The sequence below is a fragment of the Hemicordylus capensis genome, chromosome 5, assembly GCF_027244095.1.
Source record: "Hemicordylus capensis ecotype Gifberg chromosome 5, rHemCap1.1.pri, whole genome shotgun sequence".
Taxonomy (NCBI): Eukaryota; Metazoa; Chordata; class Lepidosauria; order Squamata; family Cordylidae; genus Hemicordylus; species Hemicordylus capensis.
This window is the reverse complement of record NC_069661.1, coordinates 39793662-39809305: the sequence shown is the minus strand read 5'-3', so window position 1 is coordinate 39809305 and position 15644 is coordinate 39793662. Positions and strand designations below refer to the sequence as shown.

Here is a 15644-nt window from a genome sequence, read left to right as displayed (position 1 = left end):
TTCCCTCTGAGTTTATCAGCATAGGCACCAGCTGTTTGAGCCGAAAAAGAGTGGTTTTCCTGTAAAGACCATGTTTCTATTCCCCCCCACCTCCACTGTGTTCTCTCTCAAGCCATATGAGCATGTAAAACTGGATGCCTATTCACTGGATGCCTCACACTGGAACGAAGCAGGAATTTCTGAGCAAGGCGGCATGCAGGGGTCAGTCAAACGCTACCAAGTCTTCCTTTGCATAGCCGTGGGGGCGGGGTGGGGTGGGGGGGAATCTACAAGTTAAAAGGTAAGGAGAAGGAAGCCAGCAATAAAATCTTGCCTTCTAGAGGATCTGTTGTGGCTTCAGGTCTATAAATAAGATACAAAGGGGTGGCTGACTCAGGAAACGTGTAGTCATATGATCAAACACCACACAAGGAGGAGCTGTTTGTGATCCAATCCAAACACAAGCATCAGGGTGGAAAACGATCCTGAAATTCACCTATTAGGAAGGAACATAGGAAGCTGCCTTATACCAAGTCAGAGACCACTGGTCCATCTAGCTCGTACTGTCAACACAGACTGGCAGCGAGTCTCCGACGTATCAAGCAGGAGTCCCTCCCAGCCCTACCTGGAGATGCCAGGAACAGAACCTGGTACCTTCTGCAGGAAACAGCAGATGCTCTAACAGAGCTATGTCCTCGCCCCCTACAGCAGGGGTTCCCAAACTGGAGTACTGCGGATGCTGCTAAGTTACAACTCCCACCATCCCAAGCCACAATAATAAATCGTGGGCGATGCTGGGGATGATGCGAGTTGTAGTTTGGCAACATATGAACCCCTGCCTTAAGGGGAATATCTTACGGTACTCACATGTAGTCTCCCATCCTAGTGCAAACCAAGGCAGACCCTGCTTAGTAAAGGGAACAAATCATGTTTGCTACCGCAAGACCAGGGGGCGATTCACACGATCGTCCCAGGCAGGCAGGGAGGGCACAGGGGGAAGGCTGCACTTAACATGCCTTCCCCCCAGACAACTACACTTTCCTTTCTCGGCGTGCCCCCTACACACCCACACAGTCAGCCCTGCTCCGTGCAGCTCCATGAAGCACAGAGCAGGGCTCTGGGGCGGGAACTTGTTGTTCCAACCTCCAGGCATCCCTCAGTGCAACGCACGGCACACACGCTGCACTGGGGATTTCCCCATCAAAGAGCACCCGTCTCTGTGACTCTTCAGGCTGCTACAAGCCAGGTTTGATAAGGGTGTTAGGTGGGTGCTGGGGGAGGGGGGAGGGGAAGGATCCATGAGGATCCCGCCGCTTCTCAAGACCAGCCTAACCCTGTTGGGGCAGCCCAGGGAAGGCTAGGCTGGTTGAGAGAACAGCCTCCAGATCTCCTCCCATTCTGGCCATCTAAGACAGCCAGCATAGCATAGTGGTTAGAGTGTTGGACTAGGACCGGGAAGACCCAAGTTCGAATCCCCATTCAACCATGAAACCCACTGGGTGACTCTGGGCCAGTCATAAATCTCTCAGCCTAACCTACCTCACAGGGTTGTTGTGAGGATACAAATAACCATCTGAGATCCTCGGAGGAAGAGCGGGATACAAGTGTAAAAATAAAGTAAAATAATATAAAATAAGCCATGCATCACCCAATATTAACCCTCCTCTGAATTAACCCTCATCTTCTAGACTGTGGCAGAAGCAGAAGCAGAAGCTAAATGGTATATACCATAGCAACTGGCAAAGAGGTTTCACATTAGCAAACCAATCAAGGTGGCTCATGCGAGCGAACCAGGCCATGTGCTAGATATGGGGGTGGGGTGGGGGGACACACAGGATGACCAGCCTGCACTTCTAAGCACTCAATGATGCAGCTGTTCATGTTGGTATTAATAATGCTTAATAGGCAGAAATAAGAGCTAAGAGGCCAGACAACTTTCCACAGGTCACCAGTAAATGTTCTGTTTATCAGCAGTGGTCAAGGAAACATCCCATGAAATGAGATCAGGTATACAAAAGGATAACAGAAGGGCCTGTTGTACACCAAACTCTAAATGTAGCAGCACAACTGAACTCAAAGGGTTAACACAGCAAACACTCATCTCAAATGTTTTGCAGGCTTCTTTTGATGAATGAATCTTTTGTTGCATAAACAAAGATTCCTTTAGTATTGGGAAGTCTCAAGTCGTTGCCTCATTGTGCTCCTCATACTCTATGGGAGCAATTAAGGCATCGCAGATAAGCCAGAATACTTTACAATCATGCAGGCCTCTCTTTTTTCTTTCTTTTAAACAAGCTGCACAAGTGGATGCAATAAAAGTTACTTTATAAAGTTCTCAGACTGCAAGCTGTCAGTGTGGTCAGATTTTTTCCCCCCATAATAGGAATCTCAGCTGTGCATGACTCAACCACAACTTTGATTTGATTACCAACAAAAAATGTGGAACAGTCACACAGAATTTGTCCCAGAAGTTGGAAGGAAAAAACAATTACTATTATTACACAATATGATCACACAATTTACTGAAAATCCACCTTCAAGCATTAATCCCAGGACTAGATTTTCCAAACAGTTTATACTTCAAAGGCTGAATTTCATGACACAGGGCTGCTGAATGCTACACCATAGCCCACAATCAGTCACTGCTTTAGCATCACTAAACACCCACCAAGGATTTGATAGTGATGAATTCCATATGCAGTTCAGGAGGCCTGTTGATATATCCACAACTTTACATTTTGTTTTACCAGCAGCATATAATATGATGAATGTGAAATAATAAAATCCATACTGTTATCGTCTAAGGCAAAGGTTACAATCCTCTGTATGTTTACTCTGGAGTAAGTTGCAATGAACTCAGTGGGATTTAGTTCTAAGGCTGCAACATTTAACTGATTAATCTGTTAAATGATTAAAAACATCTACTAAAAAGGTGCCCCAATTAATCAGGCAGCAGATCTTCTTAGAGTATTTTTATTACAAATGCTTGTAAAAACTGTTGATAGCAAACATCAACTTAGAGCAATGTAAGACCCAAGAGCCAATGGAAGCCCCCATCAACTCTAAGTGCAGCCCCCTGACTAATTGTTTATTGGACCCACATGAAGCTTCGACCAAAGCAGGATACAGGTAGACCTCGCTATATGCAGTACCGCTATTCCCAGTTCTGCGTATTCACAGTATTGACAGTACTGCGTATGTATTGACACCTGACCTCCTCATCTGCAAATACAAAAGGGTTAAAACCCACATATCTATTTTGGGATGGCCTGAATGGAACTGAAAATCTGGCATCCTGCCAGCACCCCATTTAAACAGAAGTGTGTGTGTGTTTGTTTATTTTTTGAAAGCGCAAATAAGAAAACGTAACGTTGTTTTTTTAAGCATAGGAAAATATTTTTCCAACTGAAAGTCTGGATGACAGATTTACACGGGTACTGACTGCACTAATATTACTGCTCATGTTGTTATTTCTGACTCACCCACAATGCTGACTTACAGGCACTGGATAACACATCCTGACAACCTTGCTTCGTTCTTCAGTTTCATTTTCACCTCCACCTACAGAAAAGTCACCAGCTAAATACAGCACTCCAGGGACTCTGCAGTTTGAGTAAGAGGGTGTTCGACCAGTTGTGTCAGATTGCTTAGGCTAGAGCTGCTCAGCTTGGGCCCTCCTACAGATGTTGGCCTACAACTCCCTTAATCCCTGGTTACTGGCCACTAACTGGGGATTATGGGAGCTGTAGTCCAAAAACAGCTGCGGGGTGGCCGAAATTGAGCAGGCATAGCTTAGGCCAAACTATACGTGACATAAAGTTCCATGTTACTTTCTGCTTTTTAAAAATTTATTTTTTTAACCAAAAGCCATTTCAGAGTACTGCCAGTCTAAGAGAAGGAAGGGCAGGCAGGGAGAGGCTGCTAAATTCTTCTTCTTCGGCTGTTTTTCAGCTCACCTGCAGAATAAAAAATATAGAAACTCTGGGTTTATTTTCCTCATGTGTGGAAAAGCAGCTGGGAAGGATTTCGGAGGAGCACAAGACAGGATGCAAAAGGGTTAAGCAGGCCTTCTGCCTGCCATTATTTCACTTCCTACTGCAACTTTCCAAAGCTGCTATTCTGTTTTTCTTTTTTTCAGTCAGGGAAAGGAGACATGGAACTCTGTGTCTGTGCCACATCTATTTTGGTCCAAGTCATGCTTCTAACAATGAATCCAAAAGCAGTACTACTTAACAGGTTGAATGATTACTTTTATCTCTGTGTATTGGCTGGTCATGTCACCTTAAGTGGCGCAGCCGGGAAATGCTTGACTAACAAGCAGAAGGTTGCCAGTTCAAATCCCCACTGGTACTATATTGGGCAGCAGTGATATAGAAAGATGCTGAACAGCATCATCTCATACTGCGTGGGAGGAGGCAATGGTAAACCCCTCCTGTATTCTACCAAAGAAAACCACAGGGCTCTGTGGGCACCAGGAATCGAAATCAACTTGATGGAACACTTTACCGTACCTTATTGGCTGGTCAGTGCCTCTCAAACTGTACAGTCAGCTCAAATTGCAACATCACCATGATCTCCCTTAACTTTCAATTGCCCAGTGAATGATAGTTCCTGGGACTGCTAATGAATGAACCAATCTGCAGCTTGCATGAACAGGTTTGAGAATGTTTAATAAGGAAGTGGTTCTTGCACCTGACCCATGTGCTTTTAAACTGCACTTGAAAATTTCTATCCCAATTTAAAAACAAAAACAAAAAACCCTTCCCTTCAGTATTGTTTCCGTATAGAAATCTTGCTATTTTTGATATTCAAAGTCATAATCAACAACTCCATTTGTACAGGGTCCTAACTCCCAGTCTCCAAAATGGCCTGCGCAGGCAATGCCACAGATGACACTTCTTCCTTTCCCTTTTTTTCACCTCTGGCTCTGCAACTAGAGGAAGAGTAAGTGACACCCCTATTTGGACCAAATTTGCCCCAGGGGCCTCCAGCTGCCAACCCTTTAAGGCATATGCAGCTATATTTACTGCAGCTCTGTATAAGAGTTGCTTCCAAGAGTTTTTTAAACTAAACGTCTCTTGAGCCTCACAGTGCATACACTAAGGGTGAATACGGATAGGTGCGGATTCGGGTTTTTCAGCTTCACTAGCTCTTTTTATCCACCCCTTTGCTTCAACAGTATACGTAATGTCACACGTACCAAACTCTGAATCCAAGCAGGTTTTGAGATGGTTTTTAAAAGATCAAATGCCTAGTAAGTTCATCCACTTAAATGTTTGTTCAGAGCCTTTTTCTTTTTTCTACTTGAAATACTGCTTGGAGAGGAAGAAAAGTGACTTAATGATTGTTACAAGAGCCAGCCAATCAGCATTCTGCACAGCCAGCTTCTACTGGAAAAAAGAAGAGCCAGTTGCTTCTCAGCGGGAGTCTCTGGTTGAATGTTTGACCAAAATGGTGGGATTACAGATCTACAGTGGGCCCACTCAAACTATGTACATCTGTGCAAACCCTAAATATCAAATTTCAAACTGTGTACTGAAGGCAAAATGTACAAATTTTCCTTCTATAAATATCACAGTTCTGATGTACATAAAAATGTTCAGAATTTTTTCCAGTTAAGTGGTAATGCTCTTTCTGCCATATGCTTACCTAAGTCATCTCGTCTCCCAGCAACATAGGAAGCTGCCATATACTGAGTCAGACCATTGGTCTATCTAGCTCAATATTGTCTTCACAGACTGGCAGCGGCTTCTCCAAGGTTGCAGGCAGGAATCTCTCTCACATTTCTTAAAAGAGTGTGTGGTAGCCAAAAGAGCATGGCAGAGAGTAAGCAAGCTGTTAGAGCGGCCCGATTTGGAAAAACAGACTTGGGAAGAGCTAACCTTGGGTTTGAGCGATAGACCCTCCTTTCAAGGTCCCAGAAAGAAGCCCTCAAGGAAACGGGATGGAACGTGTGCCCTCATACTAGGGAACTGGAACATTCCCTTTCTTGTAATCAGGTTAGTAAACTTGTATGACATTTATGCTATGCTCCTGCATAGGAACAGGGAGGGAAGACGTGACCAAGAGGTTCAACGTGGATAAGACAGTAAATTTCTTCTGGAAAAGTCGGTATGGTTATGTGCAGAAAGACAAGTGTATCTCTTCTAAACAGCAATGCGACAAATTGTGGAAATGGACGATGGACGTAACACACACACACACACCCCGCTGGAATACCTGATGTGCCTCACTGCCTTGAAATTCCACCCACCCACCCCGAGTTACAGTACTGCCGGCATATACTTTATAACCCAGTTGGTTACCAAATTCTTGTGTGTAAATCTTTGTATATATGATGTACAAACAACCACTTTGTATATAATTGTGCTTTGGTAATGTACTGTATGCTTTGGTAGTTTGTTGGTTCAATAAAAAATCTTGTCCTATCAAAAAAAAATTTTTTTAATCTTGTTGTCCTATCTTGGAGAAGCCAGGGAGGGAACCTGAAACCTTCTGCTCTTCCCAGAGCACTCCATCCCCTAAGGGAAATGTCTTACGGCACTCACACTTCTAGTCTCCATTCAAATGCAACCAGAACAGACCTAAGGAGACATGTCATGCTTGCTACCACAAGACCACTTACAGAGTTCCTGGCCACTTCACAGATACCTCTAAGGACAAGAACAAAGGACTAAGATCCACTTTGGATATAGGAACTCCTGCAATGGAGAATATTACTATTACAGGTAAAAGTGTTTTTTATTTACTTAGCAGCCTGCTTCTACACTCTACTGCCCTGAGACAAGAGCACAGAGTTAGGGGTTGAGCTTCTAGCATTGATGCAACACATCAGTACTGTTACAAAATAAGCAATACCACAAAGGAGAAAGCATGGAACTGGGAGAAACCCATTCTGGTGCCACACCATGAAGGACTTTCAGAGCAGCCCTGTTCCCCTGGTGACAAAGGGTTGCAAAAGTGTACACTACAATAATTTCCATCTTTTTATCAAACTGATTTTCAATGTGCATGAGAGACATAAGAACCACACTATCTCCTACCTCCTCCAATGGCTTCCTGGAGTTGCCTCTCCCATCAGGAGAAAAATCCAGAGTTGCTCCCTGAGCTCTTGAGGGGCAGACAAGTAGAAAGATAATATTCTCCCTGATACCACCCTTCAGATAAATAGTCACTGTAGATTTAAGGGACCAGTTTCTGAGCAATTACATCTCCCTTCCCCTCCATATGACATGCTCATCCCAGAGCCGAAGTGGACTCTGGTAAACAGTTTCAACACATTTCTCAACAGCTATGATCTCATTCATTTAAATCATATGTATTTAGGATTCAAAATTCTGATTCTTTCAACAAGTCACTATTCACTTTTGAAAAATATAAATCATATGAGCTAAGATTTGACACATCCCAGGGACCAGAGAATCATGGTACCTAGAAATTTAAGTGTGGCACTTAAACTAGGATATTCAGTGGTAGAGTAATCTAATTAAATCTTTATTTGTCCCAGGCAGCCCCAATTCTGTTCTAGGTATGTTACTTGTAAAGGGGATAAAGACAAGCCCACTTACCCTCCCCTTCCACTATGTCTGCCATTGAATCCCATAATTTTGTCAAGTGTCCATTGTCTGGCTTCTAAATGTTTGGGCTGCCTCCTAGATCTGAAGAAAATTTGTCAAGGCATGCTATGAGCCACACCTTAAACTTGTGATGTGTCAGTGACATTGCACATTAACAATAAATACCAGAAGCCCAGCCTAGGATCTGTTGCCCACCCAGTATTATGTTCTCATAATGCTGGTGTTCCTCACTTTCAAAGTGTGATAAATGCTGTTGTTGAGTCACTGTGGGTTAGATTCAGTATCTGCAGAAGCAACACATAGCAGAGGGAAGAGAATCAGAAGCAAAAAGACAGATGTCAAAGAGACACAGCATGTTCAATGGGCCTGGACAGAAGGACTTGCCAATGTCAAGTCGCCAGAAATTTGTCTAGGACTGGTGTGAGTCTGATCCAAGAATGTTTATATAGACAGGGCTTCCAGCCAATAAAAGGCCGGGCTGGGAGCCAATCAGAGTCTGAGAAATCACTGAAGAATCAGAAACAGGTGGGAAATTTCTACTGTTTCCCAGCTTTTTAATACTGGTTGAGGCCTCCAGTTCCTGACCTTAAAGGACATATTGTCTCACGCTGAGGAGTACCCATAATGCAGCATATCAGCATTACAAACTGAACTAATACTTTTTATTTGATTGATATCGTTAAGTAACGCCAAGTTTTGAAATCCTGCACCAATGCTTTTCAGATTTCCACCCCCCCAATCAATCCTATCATAACACCCCTGAACTTCTAAAACAAATAATAACCCTCCCAGAACAGATTACAGGATATGATCCTGCAATCCCCCCTATTCCTTTTCCAGAACCTTTGAGAGCACTTTTGAAGTACCTGTATACATACAAGTTAGTATATACTTTTTTAGGAGCATAGAATTGGCAGCATTCCCTTGGTACCAGACTGGATAAAGATCAGGCCTGGTAACCTGATCTTTTATCCAGATTTTCCACTATTCTGGTAAATATTTAAATATATATGTAAATTAATGCACCAAATCCTGCAAGATACATCTTTTCTTTTATGCAAGGAGCTATCTGCAGAAGAATAATAGAGGAGATACCCTGAAATGTACTGTATTATTAATTCAAAATTTGTAGCTCTATACCTAGCTGCAGCCCACCTCCAAAAAACAAAAATATGACAACTGTTTACAGGATTGTTTTCAGACGAGCACGTACATTTTGATCCAAGAAAATCCTGCCTTGGCAAAAGTAACTTGTTCTAGGACTGATTTCAAAAGCCGACAGGCATCATTTCTGATTTCCATATTTTTATTATACCACACACATCTGCCAAAATAATGTGGCTATTGTTAGAATCCTAACTGAATTTTTCAGGGCTCTGTTCTCTGCAGCAGACAGATACATTTTAGACAATTTAATGGATGTCACAGGAAATCACATTCATTAGATCTCAGATCACCTAGCTAGACATTACCTTTGTCTATAACACAGGTTTTTTAACAAAAGGAGAATGCTCCGGGTGGGGGAAAGGCAACCAAAAGGTAGACTCAGGTTAAGATTTAGTTATGAAACAGAATAAAAACCAAGGACAATATTAATTTGAGTACAATTCAAATGTGTTTCCCATGTATACTGTATTCACAATATCATCACTGAAACATTAGAAGCTCAGAATTATTTCTTTATTTAAGGGATAAGTGGCTATTTTATTTATGTATTTTATTATATTTGTGTACCGTCCCAAACTTCTGTCTCTGGGCAGTTTACAGCAACATAAACAATTTAAAACAGAAACTAAAACCTTAAAACAATTTAAAACCACAAGTCTAGTTAAAAACTTTTGGTGAATAAATATGTCTTTAGAGACTTTTTAAAAGTTGTCAGAGAGGGGGAGGTTCTTATTTCAGCATTCCAGAGTCTCAAGGTGGCAAAGCCCATCCCTGTGTGGCCACCATACGAGCTGGTGGCAACTGCAGATGAACCTCTCCAGATGATCTCAATGGGCGATGGGGCTCATAGTGAAGTTATCTAATACCCAGGACCTAAGCTGTTTAGGGCTTTATAGGTTTTATCCAGCACCTTGTATTTTGCCCGGAAACTTGTTGGTAGCCAGTGTAGTTCTTTGTAATGTACGAGTAATGTGGTCTCTTTGAGATGACCCAGAGACCAACCTGGCTGCCACATTCTCTACCAACTGCAGTTTCCAGACTACTTACAAAGGCAGCCCCACATAGAGTGCAATACAGTAATCCAATCTGGAGGTTACCAGCATATGTACCACTCTTCCGATGTAATTTGTCTCAAGAAACGGATGCAGATGGCATATCAGCGAAAGCTGAAAGAAAGCACGTCTGGTCACTAACTCAACTAGAGACACTAGGGAGAGGTTTGGATCCAGAAGTACTCCCAGACTGTTCCTTCTGGAGAACTGTGACCCCATCCAGAACTGGCAGATCAAAATTGTCTCCTGAGTTATAACCCTGAGTTCCAACCCAAACAAATACCTCCGTCTTATTTGGATTCAGTCTTAGTTTGTTATCCCCCATCCAGCCCATCACTGTCTCCATGAAGGCATTTAGGGGGTTTATGCCTTCTCCTGATGATGACATGAAGTAATAGATTTGGGTGTCATCAGCATACTGATAACACCCTGCACCAAATATCCTGATGATCTCTTCCAGCAGTTTCACGTTGATGTTAAAAAGCATTGGAGACAGTATGTGATAACCTTCGTGAATATCAGTATAAACTTTTCCACACTGCCACTGAAATCTCCCATAGCTCTTCTTTGCTGACACTGCAGTTCAAATCACTTGCAACAAACAGAAATGACATTTCAATTTCACTCACTCTCCATTTCATTTACTGAAGACCAAATCTAGGCTGAGATGAAGGAAAGCACCTTACTTTCTTTCCTATAACAGAGTCACCCTCACTATCTGCATAACACAGAAGTACATGATAACAGGACAGGCAATGAAAGGTCATGCTCATACCTTTCTCCAGACAATAATCAGCAATGGACTGTGTGACACTCTTCCCTGTTCATGAATAGACATATAGCTCTTGCATACTAGGTGACAACAGACTGCTCTCTTGCACAGAGTGTGAAGGGAATTTGCATTCCCCAGTAATTCAAGGATTGTGGAGTATGTCTATGCATGTCTAGTAATGCTTCAAATCTGTATGCTAAAAGCCCCTTTTATGTCATGCAGCATGCATCTGTAGGAGTTGTGCCTTCCCTAGTAGTGTATGTGATCTCAGTACTGTGTGGTTTGTACTCTAATAACCCAGGTGGTCTTTTCATCTACAAAATACGGTTAATTAACTCTGCTAACTTGGCAAAGAGGCACCTTTTAACGTGGTGGCTCTCTTTATTTCACAGGGGGAGAGCAAACTGGCCCTATCCAGCCCCAGCAGAGTACCTCCAGTGACTGTTGCTGGTGTCTATCTTATGTTTCTTTTTAGGTTGTGAGCCCTTTGGGGACAGGGATCTATCTTATTTGTCATTTCTATGTGTAAACCACCATGAGCCATTTTTGGAAGGGCGGCATAGAAATCGAATGAATAAATAAATAAATAAATAAATAATTTTCTCTCTCCAGTGGCTGTGATTTGGTGTTTGGTTAGAAAAGGGTATTTGCTTATATGATGTCAGAATGAAGGATTTTAAGAAACAGGAGGAGCTGGATTTTTAAAGTGTGAACTATTCACTGCAGAATCTGGAGTGTGTCAAAGTGTATGCATGCATGCATGAGCCTTGGTGGATATTGTGTGTGGTTTCTGCACCATGCAGTATGTGTGCATGCTTTATATTAAGTGATGTTATTTGGAGAAAAGACACTATGGCATTTGGTGTTGTGTGACGTTGTGTGCAGAGTGTCCAGTGTAACTGCGTAGAAAGTGTAAGCAGATAAAGGGTGGTCCATGCAATGCTTGCCTATTGGTCTGCATTGTGTCAGGCACTGTAGCTATATCACTGTCACAGCTGTTTGTATACATGAAATGTATAGCTCTTATGAGAAAAGGGAAACGTCACTGTTGCTGTCTACCTAGGGTGTGGGTGGGTGTCCATTTGTGAATGGGTTGTGTGCAGGATACATTACTGTTCGTTTGCTAGTAGCATTTGATATGCTTGTTTAATATGCCTAAACAGTGCACGGTTAGGTGTCCGTTTTTGCAAGGCTAGGTGGCAATATGGAGCTGTACACAGAAAACATACACAGCTCTTATTAGCATTGACGAATCAGAGAGTGTGAAGCAGCATGTGGTCAATTGTTTGATTCCCCCCTCCCCAAGACAGTACAACAACATGAAGACGGAGGCTGCAGCACGCCTGGATGTGTCAACAAACGAGTCTGCGAAGAATGACTGTGCATTTGGTGATGGGGCCACAACTCTGGTAGTCTGCAGTTGCAAGCAGAGCCTCCCCGGTTTCATCCCTGGCTGGGAAAGACCTTTCTCAAACCCCTGAAAAGCTGCCTGTCAGTGTAAGCAACATACTGAGCTGGACGGCCCGATGGCCTGACTCGGCAGAAGGCAGCTTCGCGTGCACTTCCGACCTGCTAGCCAAGCCCAAGTTAGTCCCCTCAGTCCTAACCAAGTTCACGCGCAACCAAGCCCCGCTGCCTGCCATGCAGAGCTCCACACCCGAGCAGGTGTCCTGTTAAGCTGGCCGCCGCCTCCTCCTCCTCGGCGTGTGTGCGAGAGTCGGCCCGAGGCTGGGGCCGCGTCACCTGTGCCTGGTGGCCTGCCTGCTGCTGCTGCTGCCGCCCTCCTCCGCCTCCCGCTGCTGCAACCTGAGGCGGGAAATGCGCCCCGCAGCGGGCGTCCCCTCCCTGCCAGGCTGCACCTCCCCAGAGCGCACCCACCTGCCGAAGGCGCGCTTGGCTGGCTTGGGGCGAGGTCCCGCCTCCGGGGGGTCCGGGCGAGCTGGGGGAGTCCATCTTCCGCGTCGTGCTGCCGCCGCCGCCTTCTGTCTGCCCCTCGGTGTTCTCTCGCCAGCCCTGCTGCGCCGTGTCTGCTTAGCCGTCCCCGCCGCCGCCTCCTGCTGCTGCAGCTGCCGGCCTGACGCGGGCTGGCGCTAACGGGAGGCAGGCGCTGAGCTCATGCCTGAGCGAAGGTCCCTTTCCCCCCTCTTTCACCTTCCTCTGCGTCCCGCCTCTGCTCTTTCCAGGGGGGAGAGGAGAGCTTGCTCGAGGGCGGCCGAAGCACGCCGGGCTCTCCAGCCTCCCGCCCCCAAACCTGCAACGGGTTGGACGCTGCAAGGAGGGGCGCTGACTGTAGGAGGGCGGGAAGGGCACGCGACTGGTCCAGGAATGACCTTCCCCGGGAAAGTCGGCGGCGCTGCTTGCTCGCTTGCTGCTTCCTGCGCCTTGGCGCGCGCTGTGGTGGCGCTTCTCCACTGCTGCCCCGGCTTGGTGCAGCGGCGGCAGCCTCTAGCCTGTCTGTGTGTTATGCGCGCGCGTGTCGGCGTGGTTGTCGGGAGGGGGGGGAGGGAGGCAGAGCAGCGCCTAGTGCTGGGATTACTGTAGCAGCGGCTCTCTCTCACTCACACATCTAGAGTGAGAAGGACGAGCCGGAGAGAAAAGAAGGGAGGCTGAGCTCGGGATGAGGTCATGGACAGCGCCTTGAAATACGGCGTGCCTTAATGCCTGCCTGGCGCAAGGAGGGAGCATGACAATGAATCCTTCAAAAGAACCACTCTCCGCTTCTCCTCCTCCTCCTCTGCCATCATATCGCCTAACTGTCGCAAGCATCCATCGCCAAACACGTTGGGAGCGGCTCACGCCCTCCGCCCGCCGCGCGATCACACTGTGACTTCATTCACTGTCCCTTCAAAGCGCAGCTCCTCTGCTGGTTTCCCGGCCCGTGTGACGCGGAGGAGAGGTAGCAGCCAGCAAGGGGGTCTTGCGGTGCCTCATTCCGCCGATTAGGTAGTAACTAAGTAGTACAGAAGGTGTTAGGGGACGGTTTCCAGTAATAAAGAGATGACTACGTAAGACCTTTCAGGAATGATGAGGCAATGCCTTATTCATGCTTTGTTCGTTTGTTTCTTGTTCGGTTTCTATATCGCCTTTCATGAAACTCATCCCAAGGCCAAGGTGGTTGTTAGACAATGGAACCTCCATGGCCAGAAGCAGTGTATCTCCAAGCATAAAGACACTTAGGTTCCAGGCAGATACTTTCCTGCTCTCTTGTTAATTCATTGGTGTTTGATATCTTTTCATTTGGCTTTTAACAGCTGTTTTTACCTTGGTGTTTAACTGCTTCTTGTTATGGTCTTTTACTTATCTTTTGCTTATGATATGGTAGTTGCATACAGATGTATTTTGTAAGCTGCTTTGAGGACTTTTAAGTCGGATTGCAAGATATACATTCCTTAAATAGTAGTAAGACTCACCTAATGGCACAGGGAGGAAATGGCTTGACTAGCAAGCCACAGGTTGCCGGTTCGAATCCCCGCTGGTATATGGGAAACACCTATATTGGGCAGCAGCGATATAGGAAGATGCTGAAACTCATCATTTCATACTGCATGGGAGGAGGCAATGGTAGACCTCTCCTGTATTCTACCAAAGATAACCACAGGGCTCTGTGGGTGCCAGGAGTCGACACCGACTCGATGGCACACTGTACTTTAAGTAGTAGTAAGCAGCTTAACCAGAATGAAATACAGCAAGAAATAAACCAATACCCAAACTTGAAAGCAAGGGATGAGCCTCCCCTTCGCATACGACCCACAGGTATCTGATTAGGTGTATACTGAATTAGATGGACTTTGGTCTGATCCAGTAATGCAGTCCCTACATAAAAAGCATAAGCAACACAATGAAACCAAGCCTACACAATTTCTAAAACTGGGGCTTCTAATCTTGGATCTCCAGCGGCTGTTGAACAACAGCTCCCATATTCCTAGTCACAATGGCTGAAGGTTTGTATACTTCCAAGGCACAGCAGATCCAGGGAACCTGTCTGTGCATCAACATATGTGTCTAAGAAGAAGAGCTGGGCTTTGGTGGCTAAGTGGTAGTTTGCAGTTGCAAGCAGATGTTTCCAGGTTGGGTCCCTGGCATCTCCATCCTCAGCTGGGAAAGACCTGTGTCTGAAACCCTATATATCGAACTAGATGGACCAATGGCCGGACTCGGCAGAAGGCAGCTCCACGTGCCCTACTATGTGTTGAGTGTAAAATGGGAATTGTAGTCCAACATCGGGGGAACCCCTGTTCTAAAATAAGTCAGGATTTACTAAATCAACAACAAAGACATATTTGTTCTTTTCTCTGTCCTCATGTCAGCCTGACAAATTGGACAGATGAAGCCCCCAGCACCGGAGAGCCACACTGGAGGTTTACTGGGGAAAAACTTTAGAAGTAAGTGATGACCCTTGGCCCAGACTGATTCCCATGGAGGTCATGGTTTACGTATTGCATCTGCATCTACCGTCTGCAGAAATCCAATGCAGACGTATGAGTAGGGGTACTTAATGCCTGGTTAGGAAGCTGGTGGGCACCAGGCAGCTGCTGTTTCATTTCATTTTTAAAGATAATTGCACCTCGTTTCATTCCATTAATACAGTGCCAACATCTCATTTTATCTTTAAAGGTAATTGAATCTGCTTTATCCATTTCACGAGCCATTGAGAGGCAACCTTGACTCCTTCAAAATCAGTTGTACAAAAATTCCCCATCACTTCCACTTTTCAACTGATATAAGATTGATGTGCTTCACTATCTTTTTCTTACCAAAACAAATGGAATATCTTTTGTTGTGTTGCCTCTCACAAGCTTCAAATGGCAGCTTTTCCTCAATTACTGTTTGTAATGGAAACACAACAATATTTAAATAACTAGGAACTGAGGGCAAATGAAACACTCTGCTAGTGAATACATTTTACAAATATGTCATGTCTCAGAGGGCAAGTCCTACAGAAGCAATCTTTCAGGGCTGCTTTATTGATTGTGCAAAGTAAGCCAATAACCCAACATGTTTAAAGGCAATTTGAAATAGTGTTATTTAAAATGCTTATTTTTCTGAAGGCACAGTATATTCATGTGTGCATCATATGTATAGAGGATTTACACAATA

The 15644-nt window shown here is 44.8% G+C and overlaps 1 protein-coding gene across 1 annotated transcript in view; it reads right to left on the bottom strand.

Annotated features, from left to right (window-relative positions):
- Positions 1-12965, bottom strand: part of ANK2 (ankyrin 2) — a 509522-nt gene extending 496557 nt beyond the window's left edge. The window contains exon 1 of the mRNA XM_053254658.1: positions 12426-12965. Coding sequence (XP_053110633.1) covers positions 12426-12500 — 75 coding nt within the window. The 5' untranslated portion in view covers positions 12501-12965. The remainder of the gene's footprint in view (positions 1-12425) is intronic.
- Positions 12966-15644: the final 2679 nt, after the last annotated feature.